Source organism: Barbus barbus (assembly GCF_936440315.1).
Source record: "Barbus barbus genome assembly, chromosome: 24".
NCBI lineage: Eukaryota > Metazoa > Chordata > Actinopteri > Cypriniformes > Cyprinidae > Barbus > Barbus barbus.
In genome coordinates, this window is record NC_136752.1 from 16292503 (window position 1) to 16319920 (window position 27418).

The 27418-nt window shown below is 38.1% G+C and overlaps 2 protein-coding genes across 3 annotated transcripts; one reads left to right on the top strand and one right to left on the bottom strand.

The window, feature by feature from the left end:
• Positions 1-33: 33 nt before the first annotated feature.
• LOC306843783 (beta-alanine-activating enzyme-like) lies at positions 34-10574 on the top strand. 2 transcript variants are annotated; one of them, XM_079375452.1, is made up of 14 exons: positions 34-737; positions 860-980; positions 1052-1302; positions 1487-1679; positions 3861-4102; positions 4389-4495; positions 4961-5133; positions 5251-5566; positions 6086-6204; positions 6553-7405; positions 7593-7756; positions 8164-8289; positions 8469-8600; positions 8940-10574. In XM_079375452.1, exons 1-14 carry the CDS (start codon positions 505-507, stop codon positions 9381-9383), a joined length of 3474 nt encoding a protein of 1157 aa, XP_079231578.1. In that variant the 5' UTR covers positions 34-504; the 3' UTR covers positions 9384-10574. The 2 variants fall into 2 exon arrangements, with proteins under 2 accessions (XP_079231578.1, XP_079231579.1); XM_079375453.1 differs by having other exon boundaries at positions 377-737; positions 7623-7756.
• Positions 10575-11171: 597 nt separating this feature from the next.
• On the bottom strand, positions 11172-23939 carry LOC306843784 (capping protein inhibiting regulator of actin dynamics-like; the record flags this gene model as incomplete). The annotated part of the gene is made up of 9 exons (XM_079375454.1): positions 11172-11332; positions 15081-15234; positions 15532-15722; positions 16302-18609; positions 18903-19109; positions 19476-19637; positions 19871-20000; positions 20159-20327; positions 23873-23939. The coding sequence occupies 9 exons, from the start codon at positions 23937-23939 to the stop codon at positions 11172-11174; spliced, it is 3549 nt and encodes a 1182-aa protein (XP_079231580.1).
• Positions 23940-27418: the final 3479 nt, after the last annotated feature.

Genomic DNA, 27418 nt, shown 5'->3' on the forward strand with positions numbered 1-27418 from the left:
TCATTTCCACGAATCGGTTCTTTTGAACAGTTCGTTTTAAAAAAGCAGACACAAAAGAGATTCTTTGTCCATGTGGTTCTCTGCAATTTTATAGGCACGAATGGCTGTTTATTTCTGTTTTGCGAGCACGTTTTATATATAAAAAAGTGGTATATTGTAATATCATGTGCCCTAGTCTTGTTGCAGCCTTGATTCAGCACATAAAGTAATGTAGAACTTAAATATATACTTTGCTTTTACATCAAACAATACAAAAATGTACATCTGCTGTCTGAAGAAAATCGATGTTTACATGAATGAGAACCGCTCGGACAGAACCAAGTCTGATTCGTGAACGAGTCGTTCAAATCTTAGTGAACCGGTTCAAAAAACATTCGACTCAAATTCGTTCATGAATTGGTTATGGCTAGTTTGCAAAACAGCCTCTGCTAAACTGATGGGAATATATGGAAAATGTACGTTGCAGTTTCTCAGATTATGATTTAATATAATTTTCGCTCAGATATGACTGCAAAATTGCTTAATGATTTGGTGCACGAGGCAGCGCGTGCTCATGGTAATAAAACAGCTGTCGCGTTCGACAGCAGCATTGCAGCGCGCGTCTGCTTGACATATGATGAAGTTATATCCCTCGCAAATGAATTAACTGGACACTTGCGCATCTCTGTTCAGAAACATGATGGTACCATGGGGTTATTCTGTCATGCAGATGTCCTCCTTCCAGCCTGGATTGTTGGGTACGATTAGTTATGCAGTGTGTGTTGCATGACTACCGGGTTATTCTAGTATCCAATTATTACACTAAACAAATGTCTTGTAGTTTAGTGCATGAAATTAACATGGTTTCTCCTCTGAACAGTATTCTGCAGTTTCCTGCTGCATATGTACCTCTTGATCCTGCATCACCACCTTTGTGCAACCTGAGAATGATAAAGAAGTGCAGACTGAAATACTGTTTATTACAAAACGAACTGCTTAATGTAGGTATATTATATTAGATTATACTAGTCATTATATATTATTACTAATATTGTTGTTTCATAACCAACAGCAATTCCAGAGTGCATTTTCCAACATGCTGTCCCTGGAAATATGTGTAACATTGTCTTCACATAGGCTCACTTTAATAAAAATACAAAGTGAGCAGGATGCAAACGATCAGCCTTCCAGCTCTGCTATGACCAAAGACATCCAACAGAGGGAGCCTTTGGCTTATGTTTTGCACACATCCGGAACAACAGGGCTTCCAAAAATAGTGAAGGTCCCACACAGATGTATTGTGCCTAATATTACACATTTGAGGTAAGAACACATTCAACTTTTAGTTCAAATGTGCATTTATTATGTAATTTATTTTAACCTAAAGGCAATGTGGTCTTAATGCGTTCACTTGTTTACCTGACAGCTATAGCAAACATATTGTGTTGAAATTGGAGGATAGAATTAATAAAAAATAAATAATATATCTTAAATACTTTCTCAACAGATCTGTCTTTAAGATGACTGCAGAAGATGTTGTATTACTGTCCTCTCCATTAACCTTTGACCCCTCTGTGGTGGAGGTGTTTTTGGCCCTGTCCTCCGGGGCGTGTCTCCTAATCGTCCCCTCAGCGGTTAAAAAGATGCCACGCAGACTTGCAAATGTGCTATTTAAACGAAATAAAACGACAGTCTTACAGGCAAGTAACTTTATCACTCACCGAACCACCTGGGACAGACTCCTGTTTGTGACAGCCTATAATTAGAGATTTTAATAATCAAATCACTTCATCTGTCTATTTATCTTTCTCGTGAATGTGATGATGGAGGAGATGATGGTGCTGTAATCAACATTGGTAGTGGGTGTAGTGAGCTGAAATTTCTGCATTATGCAGATTACAGAGATAATGAGTGTATTCTTTGTAGGGCTGCAACAACTAATCGATAAAATCGATTATTATCGATTATGAAAATCATCGACAACGATTCTCATTATCGATTAATCGGGTCTGCCCACAGTGCACGTCCAACTTCAGCTGGTTAGTCAAATTACGGCACTGAATAATGCATTTCTATGGACAAAATGCATCTAAAAATAGTGGAGGAAACAGAATGAGATTCTGCCGGAGAAGCACGTGATCCAAGCTGCCCAAAACATGATAATTCTTTATTTTAAGCTTTAAGTTAATACATAAGAGTAATGGCTTGCCCTGTCAGGCGCTTTGACAGATGCGTGTGCGTCCTCAGCGCAAAAACGTTCAGTTTACGGTCATATCCTTATCTATAAATGCCACAAATTCACGCGAGCATTTCCATTTTTGCATAAAGGTCCGTCCTGACAGTCTGTGTTAAGTTTAAAATACCGAATGAGCGCCGGCGCGGCGGGCGCGCGCACGCGCGTCAGACGGACAGAACACAGTAGAGAGGGAGACAATTAATAGGCTTTTCAGCGCAAACATATCCACTGTGCTGAATTATCTGTTGTTGAAAGTTAATTTAAGGTTTAAAATAAATTAAAATATTTTATGAGAGTAGGAACTTTAAAGGGATAACAGCGTGTAATTGTCTGTCTGAATATAAACATGAGACGCTCCATAACGGCCTTTTACAGGATAAAGAAATGACGAGGTGACTGTGATCAAAGTAGTTCCTGCAGAACATTACTCTTACCTGTTGGTTAACACTGAGTTTGTGTTTTTATTCGTCTTTATTATTATCTTTATTATTTTAATTTTTAATAGAGGTTTAAACTATATTCAATTTTTACAATGCTTAAAAAATGTATGTAAGTTTTTTAACAATGTGTTTATGTAAGGTTTGTGCCACTGCTGCTCTAAAGTAACAGTATTGGTGATAACCAAAATCATTTTTCGGCTTTCTGTACTGGTTAGTACTCCAATATGTGTAAGCTCTTTAGTAACAGTAGTAGGCTATTTTTAATGCTATAATATCATTATTGCTGTTATCTATGAAAGAAAACCAGAGCACTTATTTTTTTTTGTATTTTTTATTTGAGTATTTTTTTTTCGCGATACCCAATTGCAGTCAAAAAGTACATAAACAATACCAGCAAGAATGCAAGCTGTTATGAGGCCATTTTTTATTATTATGTCCAATAAATGACAATAACATTTTTAAATTTAAACAAATTTTTGACAAATTTCTAAAATATGTTTTCTCTTTATTATGATAAGTGGTCTAATAAATTAAGCACTGTATGTTTTCATAGCATTCAGTTGTCACGTTTGTTTGAAGGACATTGGGCAGAATGTGGAATAGTGTTTTTTTTGGTCAATATTTTTTTAATCCGATTAATCGATTAATCGAAAGAATAATCGGCCAACTAATCGATTATCAAAATAATCGTTAGTTGCAGCCCTAATTCTTTGGCATTTGTTAATTTATCTACATGTACCAACAATTGTTTTTCAATAATTTAGTGTTACATGTTTTGCATCACTGAGAATTTAATTTCACACTCGAGTTCTTAAAGGGATAGTTCACCCAAAAATGAAAATTCTGTCATTTATTACTCACCCTCATGATGTTCCAAACTTGTAAGACCTTCGTTCATCTTCGGAACGCAAATTAAGATATTTTTGATGAAATCCGAGAGCTTTCCGACCCTGCATTAGACAGCAAGGGAACTACCACATTCAAGGCCCAGAAACATAGTAAGGACATTGTTAAAATAGTCCATGTGACATCAGTGGACAGTTTAGTTAATCATGGCTGACCATGAATAACATTTTTCTGACATTGGCATTTATGCAATGGTTCCTCCACACCACTAGGTGTCAGTAAATATCCGAGATGACATACACAACATATAGTACTGTTCTATACTAAAATATTGTAATTGACTTTTAATTATTTTCCAGGCCACTCCCACTCTTGTGAGGCGCTTTGGAAGGCGTATCCTTCAGGAGGAGGTGCTTAGTGCTAATTCACCCCTGAGGTTATTGGCTTTTGGAGGAGAACCATGTCCATCTCTAAATCTTATCAAGAGCTGGAGGCAGGAAGGCAATAGCACACACATCTGTAATCTTTATGGCACCACAGAAGTTTCTTGCTGGGCAAGCTGTTACAAAGTCCCAGACGAACACCTGTGCTTGGAGGACATGTGAGTGACACACAGGAACTAATAAAATGACAAGCACATCACAAATTACTAAAAATTAAACTCCTTTTAAATGAAAACTGTAAATATTAAAAGCTAATTCAAAATATTTATTAAAAACTCTAATCGTATGCACATATTAAAATAACACTAGTCGCATCAGCCACAAAAGCTTCATTAACAGATTAACAGTCTATAGAGAATTGACATAAAAAATATTCCTAAATTATTATTATTACGCCATTTCTTGTAATGCATTGTTTGTTTACATATATGTATTATTTTGAAGAACTGATCAATTTGTGCCCCTTGGAGAGCCGATGTTGGATACGGTAATGGAGGTGAGAGATGAGACAGGGCGTCTCGTCACTGAAGGAGAAGGACAGCTGTTCATTGGTATAGTACAATTGTCTGAAAGAGTAAAAAAATACAGTTGAAACAGTAAAATCGTGAAATATTTTTTATGGCTTTTAATAATTGTTTTCAAATTTAATATATTTTAAAATATAATTTATTCCTGTGATGGCAAAGCTGAATTTTCAGCAGCCATTACTTCAGTCTTCATTGTCACATGATCCTTCGGAAATCATTCTGATATGCTGATTTGCTGCTCAAGAAACATTTCTTATTATGATCTATGTTGAAAAAAGCTGTGCTGCTTAATATTTTTGTGATAAATTTGTTTCTGGGTTCTATGATAAGTAGAAAGTTCAAAAGAACATGATTTTATCCTTGCTTGAATTTATTTTAAAAAATCCTACTGACCCCAAACTTGTGAATGGTAGTGTACTTACTTTGACATTCAGTTGTTGTTTTGCTAGTTTTAGTGTTTTTACAGTGATTTTTTGTCATTTTATGTAGGTGGTCAAGAGAGGGTGTGTCTGCTTGATGATGAAGAAACTGTAGTCGAGGGAACAATGCGTGCTACAGGTGACTGGGTGCAGGTGCATGATTCCCATTTGTATTTCCTGGGCAGGAAGGATCGGCTCATCAAACGCTTTGGTCAGCAGGTACACCTAGATGCCTTGCAGCAGGTAGGTGATAAATTACCCATGTGTCATGTAATAACTTTTGCATGTGTTGATAATAAAATCCAAGAGTATTTAAAGGTACATATATGATCTTCTATAATGATTTCTTTCTGTGCTCAGATCATTGAGAATTTGCCTCAGGTGGAGGCGTGTGCAGTGAGCCTGAGTGAGGGTGACAGGCTTCTGGCATTTATAGTGCTCACATCGGATCAACCAGGAACACTTTCATCCTCTGAATTTACTCATCAAAAACCTTTCCAACATTCTACACAGTCCTCTGAAGACCTCAGCACTGTCGCAGTCTCAAGAAACTCCACCTCCTCCTCACTCAGAGTTACTGAAGGAGAGATTCGCCAGAGGTTATCACAGCTTTTGGCCAGTCACAGCATTCCAGACATGATATTCTTCATCCCTGCTCTTCCACTCACCTCTCATGGCAAGTGATACTAAGAATGATAACTGTAACGATAATTATATTAGGGACTTTGCAGTTATAGCTGTGGTGTGAACTCTGCTATTCTTATAAATTTAGAATGATTTTTGAAACCATATCTTTATATCCATTGTTATAGTTAGTTATTGTCCTTTGAGGTACCGCTAATAGTTTAATTCATGTCCACCAATATAATGAATTAATTTAAATTTAAATTAACCTTTTATGCTACTACTAACCATTTATGCATTTATCCTTTTTCTTAATTATGCATTATTATATACAAAAATACAAATTTATATATGAATGTTTTATATACATTTCACATAGGTATAATATGATTAAAAGTGTCCTTTTTAAGCAATAAAACATAAAAGGCTAAATAAAAATAGATTATGTACTAAGATATTATGATTTGACATTTTCCTTTTCTTTCATTAAGCTTTGGCATTTCTATGAATGTGTTTTCATTGTGGTCATAGATTTCAGTTATTTTTATATTCATGTTGCATGTATTTTTAGGTAAAATAGCCATTGACGAATTGATGAGGATGTGTGACACTCAAAAACAAGATATAAATACACAAACTGTATGGAAGGACATTGATTCTGTGAGACTGAAGTTACAGACCCTATGGAAGGTATGAATGGCATTTACTCATTTTGCACAAAATGTACTAGTCAGAGTTTATTTTAAGATCCAATTCTTGCTGTTAATTATTAGCTACAACTTTTTCCTCAATAAACTCCTAATTACTCCTTAGTAAGGTAGTTGTTAAGTTCAGGTATTGGGTAGGATTAGGGATGTAGAATAGAATATGATCATGCAGAATATGTGCTTTGTAAGTACTAATAAATAGTGAGAATTGGTCCCTATACTAAAGTTTTACCGTTCTAATTGTTTGACACATGGAGGTATTTCTTAAATAATATATTTCCCATTCCCTGCTGAGTGAAACTGCCTTTGTGTGTTTCTCTGTGTATATTAGGAATGTCTTGGCCTGCCAAATGATGTGGTGGTTGAAGAAGATGCACACTTCATGTTAAGTGGAGGAGACTCCCTTCAGGCCCTGCGTCTCTGTGATGAGATCACTGTTGCCATGGGGACAACCTCTGTGGACCTGCTGGAGGTCATATTAGATGGCTCTTTCTCAGATGTGGTTAGCCACGTCATGACAGAAACGCATAACAATGCAATCCAGCCATCAAAGAAGAGAATGCTGGATGATTCGGGTTCTATAGTTTCACCCAAAAGACAACAGAAAGAAATGAGCACAGTGAATGCTACAGAAAGCACCGTGGGTTTTGTAGTTCCCTCAGTGAGAAGGACTATGGGATTTGTAGTTGTGAGACGAGCTGCTGAGGTTATTGATTGGAAAATGCAAGAGAAAAACTTCTCAGATGCACTAGGAACAAATGAGAGCAAACTTACGGTGACAAATACTTCTGAAGACAGTTTAATATCTAATCCCTCACATGAACTTCATAATATATCTCAGGGTAATCCTGCTATTAAAAAGATTACAGAATGCTGTGTTCCTCAAGAAGGTACTGAGACGTTACCTGTCAGTAAGAGCCCAGGTGAAGGTTCAGGGGAAGACAGTTCCGATGTCCTGCCGCTGAGCCTGCGGGTCCTCTGGAGCTCAGACACAGGCAGGTGTGTGGACGCCTCTCCAGTGCTGCTGGTGTGTCCTGAAAGGACCACCGTGTTCATTGGCTCTCACTCGCACAGACTGCAGGCTCTTGACCTGTCCAATGGAGAGGTCATCTGGGAGCGTATCCTCGGAGATCGACTGGAGTCTTCAGCTGCCATTTCCAAATGCGGAAGCCTTGTAGCAGTTGGTTTGTACTTGATTTTAAAAGGAATGCTTAATTTAATTAAGGGAACTAACATGGTTGTAATGAGGTTGTTACTGCTTTAGCTTTAATATGGGGGGTTTTGACTACAAGCAGAACCTAAGGGATTTCAGGTTTACATTTATTCATCAATTTATTTGTCATCCACATTTTGTTTGACCCTTTTTCTCAGGCTGCTATGACAGACAGATATATTTCCTAGATGTTTCCTCTGGGGACACTGTGTGGACGTTTGAGACTGGGGATGTGGTGAAAAGTTCCCCTACTGTAGACCCTAAAACTGGGCTGATTTTCACAGGGTCCCACGATGGCTTTGTTTATGCATTAGACCCACTGGTAATATAAAAGAGAAATACTTAATTATATTTCTGTGCTAATCAGTGTTGTTTTAGTATTATTAATATACTATTATAGTGCTTATTCATATGTTTATGTAGCTTTTATTTTGATATTTTAGTTTTCATTTTAATTTGAGTTTATTTTGTGCATTTTTATTTTTATATATATTTTTTTTTTATATTTCTGTTAAGCTTTTAATTTCAGTTTTAGTTTAGTAGGTTGTTTTATTTCAATTTGCATACAAGTTTTAAGTTTGATTATGATATTTATATTTCATTTCATCTTTATTTCAGTTAACAAAGTTAACTGTTTGTTTTAGTTAACACTAGTTGTACTCTGTTTTTTGTAAATATGTTCTTGCATATTCCCTTGTCATTTCACAGACATGTCTCTATTTCTCCCAGGCTAAGACTTGTATATGGCAGCACTATTGTGGTGGAGGTGCAGTGTTTTCATCCCCTTGCATCCACTCGTCTCCTAGACAGTTATACTGTAGTACTCTGGGAGGGAATCTGCACTGTCTTGATCCAGTAAGTAAATGGTCCATCTTCATTAGAGTGAAAAAGACATATTAGTATTGAGAGTTTCAAGCTTCTACTGTAAACCAAATTCTCTGATATGAAAGGTCTTAAGAATGGAGTGTATACTGTAGGATCAGAGGTCATGTTTAAAGGCTAACATTGTCATTCTCCATTAACTGTCTGTCTAGGACAGTGGAAAACTCTTGTGGACATATTCCAGCAGTGTCCCGTTTTTCTCATCTCCTTGCTGCTCTGATTCCTCTGTCTTCATTGGTTCAGTAAATGGACAAATTATTGGAATAAGCCATTCTGGAGATAAGGTGAGAGGAAAAGGAAAAGTTGCTCTAAGAGATGATAAATAAAATACATGGCTTTAATCACGATTTTAATTCTTATTTTTCATAATTATGGTCTTCATAGGTAGAGCAGTAAACAACAACAATGCTTTGTTATTCTACTGTGTATATTGCACTCATTTTTCAACCCTTATTTTTAGCTAGTTAAAAAGAGGCTTATGGCAATATTCTTTTACTCTTCAGATGTAATCCAATAATATTACAGTTTAATTACAGATGATTATGAGAATGCCTCCATTGATTTGGAGTTATTTGATTGCATTTTGTGCACCACAGTTAGATTTTTGTTCCATTATTTTGCAGTTATGGGAATTCTCCACTAAAGGGCCAATCTTCTCATCGCCATGCATTTCCTCTTTGAAATTTTGGACAAATGAGCAGGTTTCTACAACACCCAGCAGAAGCACATCAACATTATCCAATCAGACAGTCACATGTGGGTCACATGATGGTCGTGTATATTCTATAAATGCTGATGACGGATCATTACTGTGGCAGTTCCATACCACAGGCAAGGTGTTCTCCACTCCCTTTGTGTTTGATGGTGATCCATGGGGTTTGAGGACACTAGTGGCTGTGTGCTCCACTGATGGAAAGGTGTGGATTTTAGATGGAGAAACCGGCACACTGAAAGCCACCTTATCATTGCCAGGCGAGCTTTTTTCCTCTCCTGTCGTATGGAGGCATAAGTTAGTGGTGGGGTGCCGCAATGATTATGTTTACTGTCTAGAACTGACGAAACAGTGATTAATCACAATATGCAACTGGATAAGTATATTTTTATGGGTGACGCCTATTAAAAAAAATACACGGATATATTCAGTATGTATTATATGTACATATTTTGCAAAATACATAAATGATTTTAGCAGTAATGTTCATGTTTGCTTTTGTGCAAAAACAGGAGTTTCAGTCCACCCAGTTCAAACAGCTTCCTTTAATTTTGTCTACATATTTCATAACATTTGCGTCACTTTTTCTGTAATGGGTTTTTCTAAAGTGGAACAAAAAAAAAGTGCAATTATCAACAAACGTTTTGTTTTATATCACATACAACACTGTTTACGCTACACTATTGCACACGACCAATGTAAAAACAAAGTGGCGCGACTGCAGTTCAGGAGATCTCCAAAGGAATACAGTCCGCTTCATTTCACTTCTATACATACGTACATACCTACATACATTACATACATACAACATTACATTAGATAGTGGAGTCAGCGGCTCTGCTGAGAGATCAAGGCTTCCGTTTAATAACCATCATTTAGCAGACGCTTTTTATCCAGAGCAACTCCACCTTCAAGCACAATCCCCCCTGGAGCGATCTGGGGTTAGCTGCCTTATTCAAGGACGTAGAGGTGATGTCCATTAATAGTCCGTTTGTTCTCTCACTAGAAATGCTTCCTTTTTTGTAAGGATATTTCCATTGGCTAGACCTCTTGTTCTTACTCCCCTCCACCCTGGGACGTTCCAATTGAAACGCTGATCTCCCATCACTTAGCCATGATGCAGGTTTTGCTAATTAGCGGTAAAAGAGATGCTAGCACACGCTACGCCAGGATAGCATTGTTTGTTACAGCAAGCAGACAGATCCCAGGCAACCAATTCTACAGGAACAGGCAGGCATAGACACTGCAAGAAGTAGAATTTTTCATCGATTGACAGCACGGCTCAAGTGCATATATACTATGATGTCATGGAAACTTGAAGGAAAAATTAATTGTTAGTTAATTACATGAGTAAACAGTGCTGACGTGTCATTATCATGATGAGTTTTAGCAGTAGTTAAAATGAAGTTACTCACAGTTGTCACGGACACAGTGAAGATCTTTTTACTTTCCCAAGATATCAAATATAATAAGTTAAGAAATAAAAAATAACAACGTCTGTCCATCGGCAAGGTCTATGAGTGTCAACTCATTTGAGTGTATACATAAAAAAAAAAGAAAAATTACAAAGCCGTTTCTAATTTACATGCTTGTGGGAATGAGGAGGGGAATTTGTGAAGGTTTCATCAACTGTTATTATTAGCCCTTGAATTGCTTCCCAGATTTATCACCAAAGCAATAACACACCTTCTTGTTTTACTTGAAATGTTACATTTGTACTTAATGTGAACCACTCATATTGTTTTAGTAATATCTAGATTCAACAGTTCGACATGCATTGTGTATATACACTGTTAACCACTGGTGACTTCAAAGATATGAAGGGCTGCAATCCTCTCTGAAGATTATAGGGCTTGTTTGATTGGCTGTGACACAAATGAGTAAATATACTTTTGATTCATGTTGTTGCAATAATCCAGTATATTGAAAACCGGACTGGTGGGTTGATGTAATTGTTTATCCTTAGTGAATCTGAATATTGGTACAATATTTTGTCTCTAAAATACCAAATATTCTGAAACGCTAGAAAGTAAATTATAGGCTTTTTGTTCAGAGCAAGAGGTGAGCTGGGGTCCTGTGATGGCTAAGTGATGTGGATGAAGGAGATGATTTATTTGCTTTTTCACTGGTCAGCAGCAATGGATCACTTGATGACCTGTGGGCAGTCACTCCAGGCTTTGGCCTTACGCTTTGCTAGGGCAAGCCACGCAGGCTCTGTAGAAACCTGGGTAGTGTCACCAGGAGGGAAGCGCTTTGTCACATCTTTTGTTGCTGGCGGAGGTGGTGTAGAGTCTGTAATTTCAACTGTGGAAAGAAAGAAAATCACTATAAAGACTTAGAGATGGCTCTTTTATGCTTTTTTTGTTGTTGGATGTCTCCGTTTTAAAAGTATCACATCATGATGGGAGGCATGTCTAAATCCCACTCTGATGTCAGTTGCATTTCAGCTAGGGGAATGTATATAAAAGAAATAACAAAGCCTAAATAACAACTGAGCATAAGACACAAATTTACCAAAAACAGCCTCAGTATAACGCTACTAAAGGGAAATTTGAAGGATTAGTTCAATTCCACAATAAAAATTTCCTGATGATTGACTCACCAAGATGTTCATGTCTTTCTTCAGTCAAAAAGAAATTAATGTTTTTGAGGATAACATTCCAGGAATTTTCTACATATAGTGGACTTAAATGGTGGCCCATGGGTTGAAGGTCTGAATTGCAGTTTCAGTGCAGCTTTAAAGGGCTCTACATGATCCCAGCCGAGGAATAAGGGTCTTATCTAGAGAAACGATCTGTCATTTTAAAATAAAAATGTATATACAGTCAGGTCCATAAATATTGGGACATCGACACAATTCTAACATTTTTGAGACTATACACCACCACAATGGATTTCAAATGAAACAAACAAGATGTGCTTTAACTGCAGACTGCCAGCTTTAATTTGAGGGTATTTACATCCAAATCAGGTGAACGGTGTAGGAATTACAACAGTTTGCATATGTGCCTCCCACTTGTTAAGGGACCAAAAGTAATGGGACAGAATAATAATCATAAATCAAACTTTCACTTTTTAATACTTGGTTGCAAATCCTTTGCAGTCAATTACAGCCTGAAGTCTGGAACGCATAGACATCACCAGATGCTGGGTTTCATCCCTGGTGATGCTCAGCCAGGCCTCTACTGCAACCATCTTCAGATCCTGCTTGTTCTTGGGGCATTTTCCCTTCAGTTTTGTCTTCAGCAAGTGAAATGCATGCTTAATCGGATTCAGGTCAGGTGATTGACTTGGCCATTGCATAACAGTCCACTTCTTTCCCTTCAAAAACTCTTTGGTTGCTTTTGCAGTATGCTTTGGGTCATTGTCCATCTGCACTGTGAAGCGCCGTCCAGTGAGTTCTGAAGCATTTGGCTGAATATGAGCAGATAATATTGCCCGAAACACTTCAGAATTCATCCTGCTGCTTTTGTCAGCAGTCACATCATCAATAAATACAAGAGAACCAGTTCCACTGGCAGCCATACATGCCCACGCCATGACACTACCACCACCATGCTTCACTGAGGAGGTGGTATGCTTAGGATCATGAGCAGTTCCTTTCCTTCTCCATACTCTTCTCTTCCCATCACTCTGGTACAAGTTGATCTTGGTCTCATCTGTCCATAGGATGTTGTTCCAGAACTGTGAAGGCTTTTTTAGATGTCGTTTGGCAAACTCTAATCTGGCCTTCCTGTTTTTGAGGCTCACCAATGGTTTACATCTTGTGGTGAACCCTCAGTATACACTCTGGTGAAGTCTTCTCTTGATTGTTGACTTTCACACACATACACCTACCTCCTGGAGAGTGTTCTTGATCTGGCCAACTGTTGTGAAGGGTGTTTTCTTCACCAGGGAAAGAATTCTTCGGTCATCCACCACAGTTGTTTTCCGTGGTCTTCCGGGTCTTTTGGTGTTGCTGATCTCACTGGTGCGTTCCTTATTTTTAAGAATGTTCCAAACAGTTGTTTTGGCCACGCCTAATGTTTTTGCTATCTCTCTGATGGGTTTGTTTTGTTTTTTCAGCCTAATGATGGCTTGCTTCACTGATAGTGACAGCTCTTTGGATCTCATCATGACAGTTGACAGCAACAGATTCCAAATGCAAATAGCACACTTGAAATGAACTCTGGACTTTTTATCTGCTCATTGTAATTGGGATAATGAGGGAATAACACACACCTGGCATGGAACAGCTGAGAAGCCAATTGTCCCATTACTTTTGGTCCCTTAACAAGTGGGAGGCACATATGCAAACTGTTGTAATTCCTCGTTCACCTGATTTGGATGTAAATACCCTCAAATTAAAGCTGACAGTCTGCAGTTAAAGCACATCTTGTTCGTTTCATTTGAAATCCATTGTGGTGGTGTATAGAGCCAAAAATGTTAGAATTGTGTCGTTGTCCCAATATTTATGGACCTGACTGTACTTTTTAACCACAAATGCTCGTCTTGCACTAGCTCTGCAATGTGCATGCGCGACTTTGCACATTACGTAATTGCGTTCGAATGGTCATATTAGTTCTTCGTTTGTGAACTTTGGTTCAAAAAGGTAGCGTAGGGCAAAACTTGAAAATTGTCCAGCATCACTGTTTTACCTTTTTTTTTGTAAAGGGCGTTTGATTTTCTTTGCATGTTCGCTTTGTAAACACTCGGTCGGTACGTCCGCCTACGTTATGCACGATCCTTCCAATGTGATTACATAATGCTTGAGGTCGAGCTAGTGCAAGATGAGCATTTGTGATTTAAAAAGTATATAAATTTAAATTTTTTAGAAAATGACCAATCGTTTCTCTAGATAGGACCCATATTCCTCAGCCGGGATCATGTAGAGCCCTTAATGCTGTTTTGAAACTGCAACTTGGACTTTCAACCCGTTGGCCTCCATCTCAGTGTCCACTATATGGAGAAAAACCCTGAAATGTTACCCTCAAAAACCTTAAAGGTGACATATCATGAAAATCTGACTTTTCCAGGTTTTAAGTGCTATAATCAGGTGCATCTACCAACCAAGGAAACGTGAAAAAGATTAACCCAATGACTTTGTTTGGTAAGGCTTTTTCTCCAAACGTTTGGAAAAACGAGCGCATCTGATTTTGCTCCCCTAGTGACGTTGCAAAGGGATCTTATTATAATATTACCGCACCTTAATCTGTAAATTTCCACCCACGGCACTGTCATTTTGATTTTGCAAGCGACAAGAGTGTAACAGTTCTAATGCCATGGCGAACGTTTGAGCAAAACATGCTAACTGTTCTGTCTTTGGCTGCATGGACGAACACAGAACTCTATTTAGAGTCCAAGCCCCAGAGGAGACAATAGAGCAGTGGATTTATTGATTTATTTACTGTATGTTGCTACTGCCACACAGATTTAAAATAAACGTGATTTCTTTCCCAGCTGTTTACCTTCACAGACATAACCAACTGTTTTTGAAGCTTGTGTGTGTTTTTAACGTAAACTTGCATGTGAATGAGAACTTTAGTACTCACATGTTGTGACAGCCGCTTTCTGTCCGTGTGCTTCGGATGTGTGCACTCAGAAAACTGTATATCAGAAGTTTAAACTAATATGGTTTAAAACGCATGATTTCAGTGCAATAAACATGATAATTAGAACCAAAACAGATGTGTTTTAGCAGGTACGAGCTGTAATGGCACAGCTCTATTCTGGAAAAGGGGGCGGGGAGCAGCAGCTCATTTGCATTCAAAGAGACAGGCACGAAAAAGAACGTGTTTCTGCTTCCACTCAAAGTAGGCTTTTTTAAAATCATATAATAAACGATCTGTGGGGTATTTTAAGCTGAAACTTCACAGACACATTCTGGGGACACCAGAGACTTATATTACATATTGTAAAAAGGGGCATAATATGTCTCCTTTAACTTCTTTTTAACTGAAGAAAAAAAGACTTGAACATCTTAGATGACATGGGGGTGAGTAAATTATCTGGAAAAAAAAATTCTGGAAGTGAACTAATCCTTATTAAATCAATCAAATACATTTTTTTTTACCTGTGACTGAGCTGGGCAAGGTATTGGCTTTTTTCAAGTTATCACGTCGTTCAAAACGGGCCAGGACTGTGTCTGGTCTCTTATCTGTTGTTTGATGTTTGGGAGGGCTGGAACTTCCACTGCCCTTATCCTCTGTGGGACTGACCATTATAGCCTTTCAGAGACAAACAACACCATATTGTAGTTATATGGAGCAAGATTTTGGACAAACAAGATTTCCTAAAGGACAAGGTTACCCAGCACAACACCACAGAAGTAGAAAACAAGTGATCAATAAAATGTTACTTGTCGTGGTAAAAATGTATGTAAAAGGGAAACCTGTTATTGCTTGTTGAATTATATTGCATTGCAGCTGTATAAAACTCACTTATTACAATTTTACATATAGAACCAACAGTGTAGCTAGTTAATGATAATAGATTGCGTGGTTATATTGATAATGTATACATACACTATCTCTGTCCTTAGCCTGTTTCTCAGCCAGCTTAGCTTCTCTCTGGCTCCTCCTATAGTCTCGGTTTTGCTGCTGTTCTCTGAAGCCTTTCTGTTTTTGCAGTGCCAGAGTGATCCAAAGTGGTCCTGTCTCTTTCTCCTGTGTCCGTGAGCTGTCCAGAGAGTGCCTGGCCTGCAGAGAGGGTTTTTCTGTGAAGGAGAAGAAATGCAGGAGGTGTCAAATTGACAAAAGACTAGAAAGCATTTTAGAGTCTTCTACTCCTCTGTTGTACTGTCTACAAGAATAGCATGAAAGGGATAGTTCACGCAAAAATGAAAAGACCTTTGTTCATCTTCGGAACACACACACACAACAAAAAAAAAAACAATTCAAACAAATAAAAAAAAAATAATAATTTATTCAACAATTTCTTGTCTTCCGGGTCAATCTCTGCCGCCATTCAAGAGAGTATCACGATGCATGGTTCCTGTGTCAGCAGCACCATATGCATGGGTCGTAATACTCTTTAAAAATGCGCATCAACAGACACGAAAGAGAAGAATTGTTGAATAAAGTTATTTTTGCTTTCACTGCACACAAAAAGTATTCTTGTAGCTTCATAAAATTATGGTTGAACCACTGATGTCACATGGACTATTTTTACAATGTCCTTACTACCTTTCTGAACCTTGAACGTGGTAGAAGTTTAAGGAATAGAAATAAATAGATGCTTAGAAAACATTATAATAATTGTGAAAATAGCTCTACAGTGCTAGAGTATTTCCAACCTTTTTTAATGAGTTCTGTCCTGCGATCTGTTTTTTCTCTCCATGGGATGCTGATGGATGGAAAAAATGACTTCTTTTCTTTAAGCTCCTCCTCTCCTTGTCGTTTTTTTTGGGATGGTAGAGATGCTGCAACTTCTTCCTTATGATCACTGCTCTGCTCAATATCTACCTGTTCTGCTTGCCCTGTCCTTTGTGAAATCATGTCCCCAGAAATCCTTCTGCCAGGTTTCGGGAGAGGAGAGGGTGGAGGTGTGCCACCTTCAGATGGTTTTGGGGAGGTAGCTGGTTTTTGGTAAAGTGGAGGCTTGGGGACAAAGTTTTCACCTTCAGTGCGTGCCAAAGGGAGAGTATTTCTGCTAAACTTACTACGAGATTCTTTACTGGGTGCTGCAGCAGTTCGAAATCCGCTAATCTCTTGTTGCGGAGAAACAGGGCTAAACTTTTCAGAGAGTGTAGAAGTGTCAGAGTCTTGGTCAATGGAAGTGAGGGGCACTGGAACACCTTCAAAACTGTCTCCTGCACTGTACCTTTTTTTCCTCTTCTCTGCAGATTGTTCATTGTGAAAGCGAAGAGAGTAGTTGGTTCTTCTCAACTTGATTCCAAAAGGTGAGGGCCGCTCATCACCACTCTGATCCTTCTGATCCCCTTCATTCTTTGCTTCCAAGTCTTCTGATTCTGCCTGACTTGGGGATCCAGTCTCGGACCTCTGTGACTTGGGAGATCCATGTGGCGGACTGGGAACAAGGAAGGAGGGGAGGTCTTTGGCAAACATGCATTCTTCAGCACTATCTGCAATGCGGACAACTTTGCTTCCCCTGTTCTGGATCTTGGTACTTAAAGAGGGCAACTCTGATTTTTGGACAGAGGGAGTTTCCGTCGATGGTGATTCTATTTTCACACCTTCTTTGTCTTCCTGACCGAAACTCTCTGAGTTCCTGTTGGAATCAGCAAATTTCTTTCTAGCTGGTGTGATTGAAAACTTAGCACTGGCTGACATGGTTTTCCTGAGGTTGGTGTGAGAGAATGGCACTGTATTTAGATCCTCACTTATTGGCCTGCGACTCTGATCTGGGTATTCTGGATATTTTCCGTCCTCAGCACCTTTAAAAATTTTGGATCGGATACTTGCCCATTCTGCCAGGACAGCAGCGTTGGATTGGTCTGCAGATAAGGAAGACTCGTATAAGGATTTGGTTTTTCCAGATTTACGATCTGGAGAAGTCTTGCTCTTGGTTGGAGGAGTGCCCATGGCCTTTTTGCCTTCCGAAAGGCCAAGAAGGGACTTGCAGGCTGTGTCCTTGATCTGATCGAGATTGACTGCGGTTCCACAAAGTTGGGCTCCTGTCACAAGAATTGCAGTATGTGGGACATAAAGAGATGAAGACAGAGTTGGTGAATCTGTGCATCCTGATGAAGAAGCTTTGGCTCCCTCCCTGGTTTCAGCGGTTGTTTCACCCAGTTGGCCAGCTGACGGAGTAACAGGAGTGAGGTTGACCTTCTGGAATAGTATCTGCTTCTCGCCCGAAGAGACCTTAAAAGTGAAGGGTCTCTGTCTCTCCTCCATCTCTCTCCATCTCAGTTCCTCTGCTTTTCTTTTCCATTCTGGGTCAGTAGCCCCAGCTTTCTCCTCTTGCTGTTGCCTCTTTCTTTCCTCCTCCTCCTCTATTCTTTTCCTCTTAGCCTCCTCTTGTCGGCTCCTTTCCTCCTCATGGAGGCGTTGCTCTTCCTCTCTCTTCCGTTTCTCCTCTAACTCTTGAATCCTACATTGTTCTGCCTCCTCCTCCTCTTTTCTCCTTCTCTCCTCCTGTTCCCTTTTTCTTTCCTCTTCCAGACAAAGATGCTCCGCCTCAAGTTCCTGCTGCCTTCTCTCCTCCTCTGCTCTTCTTTCCTCTTCCTCTTTCCTCATTCTTTCCTCCTCTTGCCTTTTTCGCTCTTCCTCTTCTCTCTTTCTTTCTTCCTCTTCTCTTTCTTTCCTCGCCTCTTCTTCTTGTTGCATCCTCTCCTCTTCTTCCTTTTGCAGCCTTTCTTCTTCCTGTCTGCGCCGCTTTTCTTCATCTAGCCTCTGCTCCTCAATTCTTCTCCGTTGTTCCTCCATCTTTCTCTCTTCCTCTTGTTCCCTTCTCTGAAGCTTAAGGTGTTCTAGCTCCTCCTCGTGAAATCGTTGTCTCATCGATTTCTCTGTGGGTTCATAATCCTCTTTCCTTCTATGGATAATGTTATAGGCCTCTCTTGACAAATCAAAGACTTCTTCATCTTTTTGTGTTTCAGATTCCTCTTGCAATTCAGAGAGATCCTCTTCATGAAACTCCTGAAATATGTTAAATTTACAGTGTTATATTCTTCAAAGGGATAGTTCACTGAATAATTACATTTTAATCCAGTGTTGTTTTAGACCCCACTGACATTGTATGGACAAACACAGTTGAAACATTAATCAAAATATTGACTTTTGTATTTCACAAATCATACAGGTTTGGAATATCAGAGGGTGAGTAAATTGATGACTGAATAAAAAAAATTCTGTGAACTCTTTTTATCTTCATGTATAAAAACTATCCCAATAGACACTGTTCACATCTTAATGAACACCTTTCTCTTTACCTGCGTGAACCTTCTGTGTTTGCGTGACACCCTCTGGTTCTTCGGTTTGACAGACAGTTTATGTTTGGCAGCAGTGTTGTCCAAGCGTGGGACAGACTGAGGGACAGCATCGAGATTGATGGACTCAATTGTGCCAGGGGGAGGTGGGCGCTTGGTGCGTGGGGATTTGACTGGAGTTCTGTGCTGGACCGTGTCATGGCTGACAGCCTAATTGTTAAGCAAAAACACAAACAATTTTGTGACTATGCAGAGCAGGAAGCATGTTATATGTATGGGGAATCAATGTATTCACAGTCTGACAGTTTCCTACAGCATAACTAGAGTACGCCATTAGCAATAAAGTTACTGACAAAATGTATATCTTGAATGCACTAAAAGTTGCTTTCAATTAAAGTGCCTGCCAAATGCATAAATGTACATTTTTGCAAGTGAGGTAATCTGTCTTATAACATTACTCTCTAAAACAGAGCAGTGATTTTTAACAGTCCATATAAATGGTCAAGGCTAGTATATAAACTTTAACTGATACAGCATTTATGTAAGTAGTGGATAATAATTTGGAGATTAACTTACTTTTTCCTTGGTTTCGGTCTCTGGTGGCTCATTCTCCACCTGAGCAAGAACCTTCAGTGGACTTCGTGGTACCTCATCTTCATCTGAGCTGCCTTCATCTCCCTCACTCTTTCTAAGTGAAGGAAGTCTCTGACCAAATTTGATACCATGTCCAATTTGCCTCTGTCAACAAAAGCATAGAAATTTTTTTTTGTTGTTTGTTTCACTGCCTTGTAAGTCAAATTAGAGGAGAGGAAGGAATTGGCCAACATTAAGTCCTAAAGATACCAACATAAAACAGTCTAAAATAAATTGGTGCAATGCTTATATGAAAATTGTGTTAGTGAAGTTTGGTGCAAGACTTAATGTGGGCATATGAACATTTTTAATTATACAGTTTGTGTGAAAAGTCTCACCTGAATGTTCCTAACTTTGTCTGAAACGTTCTCCTGGGACATTGTCTGTCCTGGATATGTCTTCTCTGAGTCCTCTGGGATAAATACACTCTCGTGTGAAAAAGCTCTGGCCCCTAGGGTGTTTAACTCCCTGTGAGTGGAGATGTTAACACATGGTTTAATTAAAACATTTCTATTATAGTTTTCAGTACGCAATTCAACAAATAAACTCAGCATCTAAAATAAAAGCAATATATTTTGTATACATTACAAAAGGCGGACCCAGCTAAAATGGTTACAAAGTTTTACCTTAGACACTCATCATTTTCCTCCTTAACTGAGGCCACCCCATTGCAAATATCATCAGTGGAATGGCTAGGTTTAAGTTCAGATCCCTCAAACCCACGTTCTGCTTCCCTCCTTTTCTTCTTCCCAAATAGACGCCGGAATGGCTGGAATTTGCCCTGCCGTCGCCGCTCTGGTAAAAAGTGGGGTCGGTGGGGGCAAAGAAACGCGATAAATAGTAAGTAAGTAGCAATAACCATACAGTTTATTTTAGTATGTACAAAAATGTGAGCATTTGTAATTAATGTCTATGAAATGGAGGACCAGAATAGATCAGAGGCTATGGAATCAGGTTATACTGGGGGTAAGACCTTGTCCTGAGACAGGCTTTTATAATTATGGTGACCAGATGTCCTGTTTAAACATCCAGTAATGTCGAGATCCTTTAAAGCCATATAATCTTGAAAAGGCATCACAGGAAAAAGAAAAATCCAACAATTAGAAGCCATCTAAAGAAGCAATTTTATATAAAGCTGTTGTCAGTAACATAAAGTTGTGACACTGTTTTGAGAAGAGAGGAGTTTTACATGCTTTACTGAAAACATTTTGGGGTTATTTACACTTCATGTATTTACAATTATGAAAAGATAGCAATCCAGCTACTCAAATGCATACCAGATGTGACTTGAACAAATTTAAATGCATCTGGTTGTTCAAGCTACATACTGTACATAAACTTTACTCCTCTCACACATTTTACATCAATGTGACCCCTGTAATCCACATGATCAATCGTGGATGAGACACAATAAATACAGCAACCGCCAAACTTTTGAAAGTACCCAAATAGACCACTCAAATAATACTTAAGTCTACACGAATAAGCAATTGAGCATCTTGTATATTGTGCAGATTTTTCAGAGGCAGTATCACAGGGGGGATGTTGTAGACTCCTCTAAATCTACTCTAAAATCACAGCTTCACTGGAGGTTTTTTTTTTTAAATGCTTGGATGGATATGTATTGTGAAAGGCACAAATAATTTAACCTCTATTGGGTTGTAGGTTATGCTTAATGCTAAACAAGCTACTTTCTTTCCCATTGGTTACTTCTTATAACATACACACCGAGGATATAATCTGAGCTTCATGACCAACAATCAAACACCAACTTTTAAACAACGAATTCCTAATCTGTAAAAAATAACAACCCAAAACAATCGTAAAGAAAACATTTATGGAATAATTCTTAACCTACCAATTAAAGTGGAAATCTGCAGTTGCAAAGTGTCGCTGGCATGACTGAATCATACGGTTCCTATCTAACGGCATTAAACCAATGATAAGGCAAGGGACCTTTGGTTTGTAAAGAGTACTGTGGAGAGGCTCCACTTCCTGAGACTAGAAAGTTATTAGGACTCATAAACACTACGGAGATAAGAGTAGCCCAAGAACACTGTTTACAAATAAAATTACATATAAAACATGTCAAATAAAATATTAGATATATACAATACTGAGCAACAGTTTGTGCCTGTAAGATTTTTTAATGTTTTTGAAAGAAGTCTCACCAAGGCTGTGTTTATTTGATCAAAGATTCATTAAAAATTCTGATGACAAAGCTGCATTTTCACACATGATTATTCAGAAAAAAAATCTAATATCCTAATTTGGTTCTTAAGGAAAAAAATCTTATTCTTAATGGTGAAACAGTTGTGTTTTCAGGGTTCTTTGATGAATAGAAAAGTTCACAAAGATCAGCATTTATAGGAAATAGAAATCTTCTGCAACATTATAATATGTATACGTGTGAATATTTTCTATCAAAGCCTGCAGGTTCCTTTTTGGTCCTTCTGAAGGTGTTATAAGTACACCGCCAGCCAGCCAAGAGCAAAACATCTCCAGCATTTTCTGTTTTATGGCTGTTTTGTGTATGAAGGCTCAAGAGTGTGTGTGTGTGTGTGTGTGTGTGTGTGTGTGTGTGTGTGTGACTGACTCTCTGTGTTGTAGGAGCTCCAAATGAAATGGCTGGGGTGCCAGGGCCACTCTACACCACAGGGTAGATAAATTCAGTGAGAGATCAGCGTGGATCTGTTACAGGCTAAAAGTGGAAAGTAGTGTGGAGTTACACTGTAAGTAAGTGTTGCTGCTCAAAACACAATGGCACAATAACAAAGAAAGTAAGACATTTGGTACCTGCCGTCAGTGACCGCTTCTGTTTTTGGTCTGATGCGAATTCCTAAAGTTATTATCGTTCCAGAGTTTACTGCTTTACGAGCGTATATGACTGGATCATTTTATGATTTCTCATATTTTGTCTCGTCATTTCCCGCTCAAATCCTTATCCAAGTCATAGTCTGTTCCCAGCTGCCCACAATGCAGTGCTGCAGGCGTCCTCAATCACTGAGGCATATGATGTGAGTGGACACCACTCAGCCAGAGAAACAGCCCTCAATGTGTCTCCCTTGCACTCCTCCATTCTACAATCACTATACACTCAAACACAGCCTACCTGCTCCTATGAGTGTCAATAGTGCTAAATAAATTCACTCAGACCTGATTGTTCCCCTCACTTCTTCACAAAAGCTAAAACACACGTCCGTCCCACTTGACAACATAAGAATACTCAACCTTGCTCCTCGCACTCTTGTCGTACAATGTTTCTCACTAGCTCAGCAAAACCAGTAACTTGTTTTTTTGTCCCACCTGAACCTGTTCCCTTCACACTCCAAATTTCAGTATTAGTACATGATTATATTTATCATAACAACATAATTGGCACTGTTCCTTTTGTCAGCGGTGTACTTGATTGCCTAACACAAGGGTCTACATCTGTAACAACATAAAGAAACAAGCTCAAACTAAAGAATGCCACACTTCAGCTGCACTGAGGAAACATGAAATAAGTCACATGTGAGATATATTAATGTTAAGTTAAACAAGGTTATAAAGTTTAAGGGCACAAGGTTCACTCGAAAAGGTGTGTAAACCCTGGACAACAACAACAAGTCATATTTAAAGGAATAATTCACACAGAAATGAAACTCATTTACTCACACTCATGTCGTTTCAAATCTGTATGACTCTCATTGTTCCCAGGAACAAAAAGGAGAAATTTTGGAGAATGTGATGGTCACTCTGCTGCATGCAATTGTAGGGAATAAGGACTGGGAACAAAAAGTGAACAAAACCACCATAAAAGAAGTTCATGTGATTTCTGAAGCCAACAGATCAAAGTTTAAGATGAAAAATTTTGCCATTTAACTCTTATTGCATTGTAAATGAATTGGCAATGTCTTGAAAGCTCTAGTGCAAATCTAGCTTAAGTTTTGAAATATCTCGCACAAGTCACATGAACCACTTTTGTGGTGGTTTTGCATCCTTTTTGAAGCTTGATATCTTCTGTCTTCCCATCCTCTTTCATTGTAATGGCATGGAAAACAAAGAAAATCTATAAAATTTCTCCTTTTGGGTTCCACAGAAGAAAAAAGTCATATAGGTTTTTAAAGAAATGCGGGTGAGTAAAAACAGAGAGAATTGTAATTTTTGAGTGAACTTTCCTTTAAAGACACACAGGCTCATGCACGCAGACACAGCACACAATTCTTTTGTTTTTGTGCCCCTTATTGTGTTCACACCACACATTTCTTAAAGAGACAGCACTGATGTTTTGAGGAATTTAGTCACTGTCACTTTAAGAGCAGGCCATTTGCAAAGATCCTCACTCTGTTTTTGTTTACCTGGGCCTTCAGATACTGTTACCTCTACCCGCGCGTCAAGCTTAGCCTCCTTACTGTCCGTCGCCATGGTTACGACAGGCTTTGTCTGCAGCAAGGGTAGAGGGGGGATAAGCGTGAACACAGAGGTATTTACCTCGTTGATCTGTTTGGTTTGTGTGTGCAAGTCTGAAAAGAAAATGGAAGGAGATGATGACGATAATAGGAGATAGAAAGGCTTACAGAGATCATGAGACACTTTTTTTGCTTTTCCTTATTTTCCTTCTTGGTGCTTCTGGGCCCTTTTTTCAAATGCTTGACCTCTGTTTTTATTATCATCATAGTCTGTTTGTGCTTGTACACAGTCTAGTCTGCTTTTAGTCCTGGGTTTATTTTTTTGCAATTGCTTGTTTGCGAATAACAGGACCATCTCTTTGTCTTTTCGCAGTGGGAATTTGCTAAGAGTTGAAGAACAAATTCCTCGTGTTTCAGACGTATCACAACTTTATACTAAGGGCACTGCGTCTGAGTCTGGATATATGCACAATTAAAATGCTTTTTGGTTATAATTTAATTATCCTTAACCCTTCTGACCCTCCTGTTTGGATTTGTTTTTGTTCCTGTTTATTTCATAAAAATCAGCTGATTGTATGAACAATGTGTGAACAATACTTCTAATTTATATACAATTCTAATACAGATAGAAAAGAATGCCTTGTGCTAAAATAATTGACTCCCCTAGTGAAAAATTAATATACTAAAATGTATTGGAAATACATTTGTTTCACGCTAAGTATACGACAAATACATTTACATATTTATGTACCTACTCAAAATACCCTGAAATTGTACTTTTGGTATACAAAACTGGTATACTTAAAGTCTGCTAAATTGGAACAACTAATTTTGTGCTTAGTGCACTTTACTTGTGCAGAAGTAGTGCTGAGGTCCAACTAAACTATTGCAAGTACACTTTAGGTGGACTTTAAATATCTTGCATTTAAAGACCGATATTATTCAAAGATCATACGATCCTCATCAATAGTGACATTAAAACACATTTTAGGTTTAATATTAAGAAATGTGCATTGTGCACAGGTAATACTCTAAATAAATGTTACTGTTCAATTTTATATCGGTAAGTCTCGAGCGATACGTCAGTAAATATGTTAGTAGATTTGAACTATACTTAGTATAAAATAAATGTTTTAAATTACTTTTTTACTAGGGTCTTCATACAGACAATCATAATTAATTGTCTTTTTACACAGGTTGTGGCATTGTTATTGTTCACTAAAAGTAAAACTAAAACTGTATATAAAATGTAAATGTTAGATGAAAATGTAAAAAACTAAACAAAAAAAAACATGAAAATTGCAATTTTGGCAATTTACTGAAATAAGTTTGAGTTGAAGTACTAAAATGACTGAACTGAAATAAAAATAAAAAGTACAACCAAAATATAAAATGATAGATAGTTGTTTGTAGTGTGCACTCTACCTCCATATAGGCACAGCAGAGTGCATTATCACATCAGATATGTGCTTGCTCAGCAGTCGAAATTAATGGCTATTTAAGGAGCACTTTTTCTACGATCTTATATTAATGGATCCCCCATACAAGTTACTGCAAAACAGCATATTAAAAAAAAAAAGCAAAAATGTGAATTTTGTTAACAGATTACCACAGAATCCATTAAAATTCTCATGCATAATATAATTTTGATTACTCAGTATTAATTAAGCACTAAATTTCCCCAAATGAGGTTTTATTGTTCCATATTGCTGCTCAGATTTTTACATGCGTTCATTCAGAATGGCAGGACACAAAATGCCAAGATTTAAAATACACATTCCCTCAAAACCTGCATTCCTTTTGGCAAACAAAAACCTTTTAACTGTTAAACACACCAAACTGTAAATGATTACAGTCTTACGTCATCCGATTACACTTACATCATCCTTATGTGCAATTGTGTTGTTTCTTTGTATGAGGAGACAGTGTCCTCTAATGGAGGCTCAGCTGTGACAAAAAAAAGCTTGTCTGTTTTTGATTCTGGTCCAGATGTGTTTGTGCACATGCATCTGAGACTGCGACACAAGTGTGAACTGTGTGCATGTTTGTCATGTTATGGTTCACGTGCACATATTAGCCAATGATATTGCTTGTGTTGTGTGCATAAAAGAAGCTCGAGATAAAATAATGATGGCAAAAGCGCAAGTCGCAGCCACATGCACTGCAGCAGGACATTGAAAATACCTCAGACAAACAGAAAAGGCAGCAGCAGCGCTGCAGTAAGTTAGCTGCTACAGCGCTAATTTAACCCACTGCTGATGTTTAAAGACTGACCTCACTACTAGGCTATATCACAAAGAGCAGCTCTAACCATCATTCCAAACATTTCTAGCCCAGACCTGCCTCTATTTGACCAAACCAGTGGGCTATAAAATGTAAGTGGATTCCTGGAATGGTGTCCCTGTAACTCCTGAACCTAAAAGCTATGCGAGTCATTATATGACTAGTTATTATAAGTCATAATAGATACTATAATGACCCTTATAAATGGATTGAAAAACCAAGATGACACACCCACTGAGTGTTCTTAAATACTTCAAATATAATTTATGAAAGATGAAGTAGCACTGCTAGCAATCTACTGCAGCGGCTAGCAGCTAAAGTTAGTGACTAAGGTTAAATACAATATTGTTCAAATGTGGAGGAGGAGGGGGGGGGGGGGGGTTAACAGAAGAAATTAATATTTTTATTTAACAAGGATGCATTTAACTGATCAAAAGTGAAAGTAAATTAGCACCAAATCAGCATATTAGAATGATTTCAGAAGGATCATGTGATACCGAATACTGGAGTAACGGCTGCTGAAAAATTCTACTTTGCCATCACAAGAATAAATTACATTTTAAAATTTTATTTATTTAAAATATTCAAATAGAAGAGTTATTTTCAATAGAAAAGTTAATATTGTGATTTTTTTTTTCAGTGTATTGGATCAAATAAATGCAGCCTTGGTGAGAGATTTAATGTTTTGAAAGCAATTTCTTTAAAAAAAAAACTGAACACTAATGTATTTGAACAGTAGTGAAAATGAACTGTTTTTGATATAGCTTTGTGAAGGAAACCTTGCCTTAATGGCAGACTTTCCAGATATATTAGAAGAATTAGCATTGATTAAGCAATCTTTCCACAAAAGAGGCATAGAGCATTTGAAGCAGAATATACAATGTTTGTAATGTGGCCTAGAGGCAGCATAAATGCATTTACACAGGAATCACAATTTTACAACATTGTTCATGGTCATTTTTTAGCATAATCTTGCCTTCTGTGTTGATTCTCATGTACAGCTGATAGAACACAACATGTGTGGTTATTGCTATGACAACAGCAACATTTAGGATGGTTCTGATGTCACATTTTATCTACACAGAATGAAAGGCTCAGCAGAGCTGCATCAGATACTATAGGAGGATGGTCAGAGCGGGAATTTGTAAATAAAGACAGGCTACATAGCTGTGATTCTAGCCTACATACACAACAGGGCTTGAAGCTGTCAGT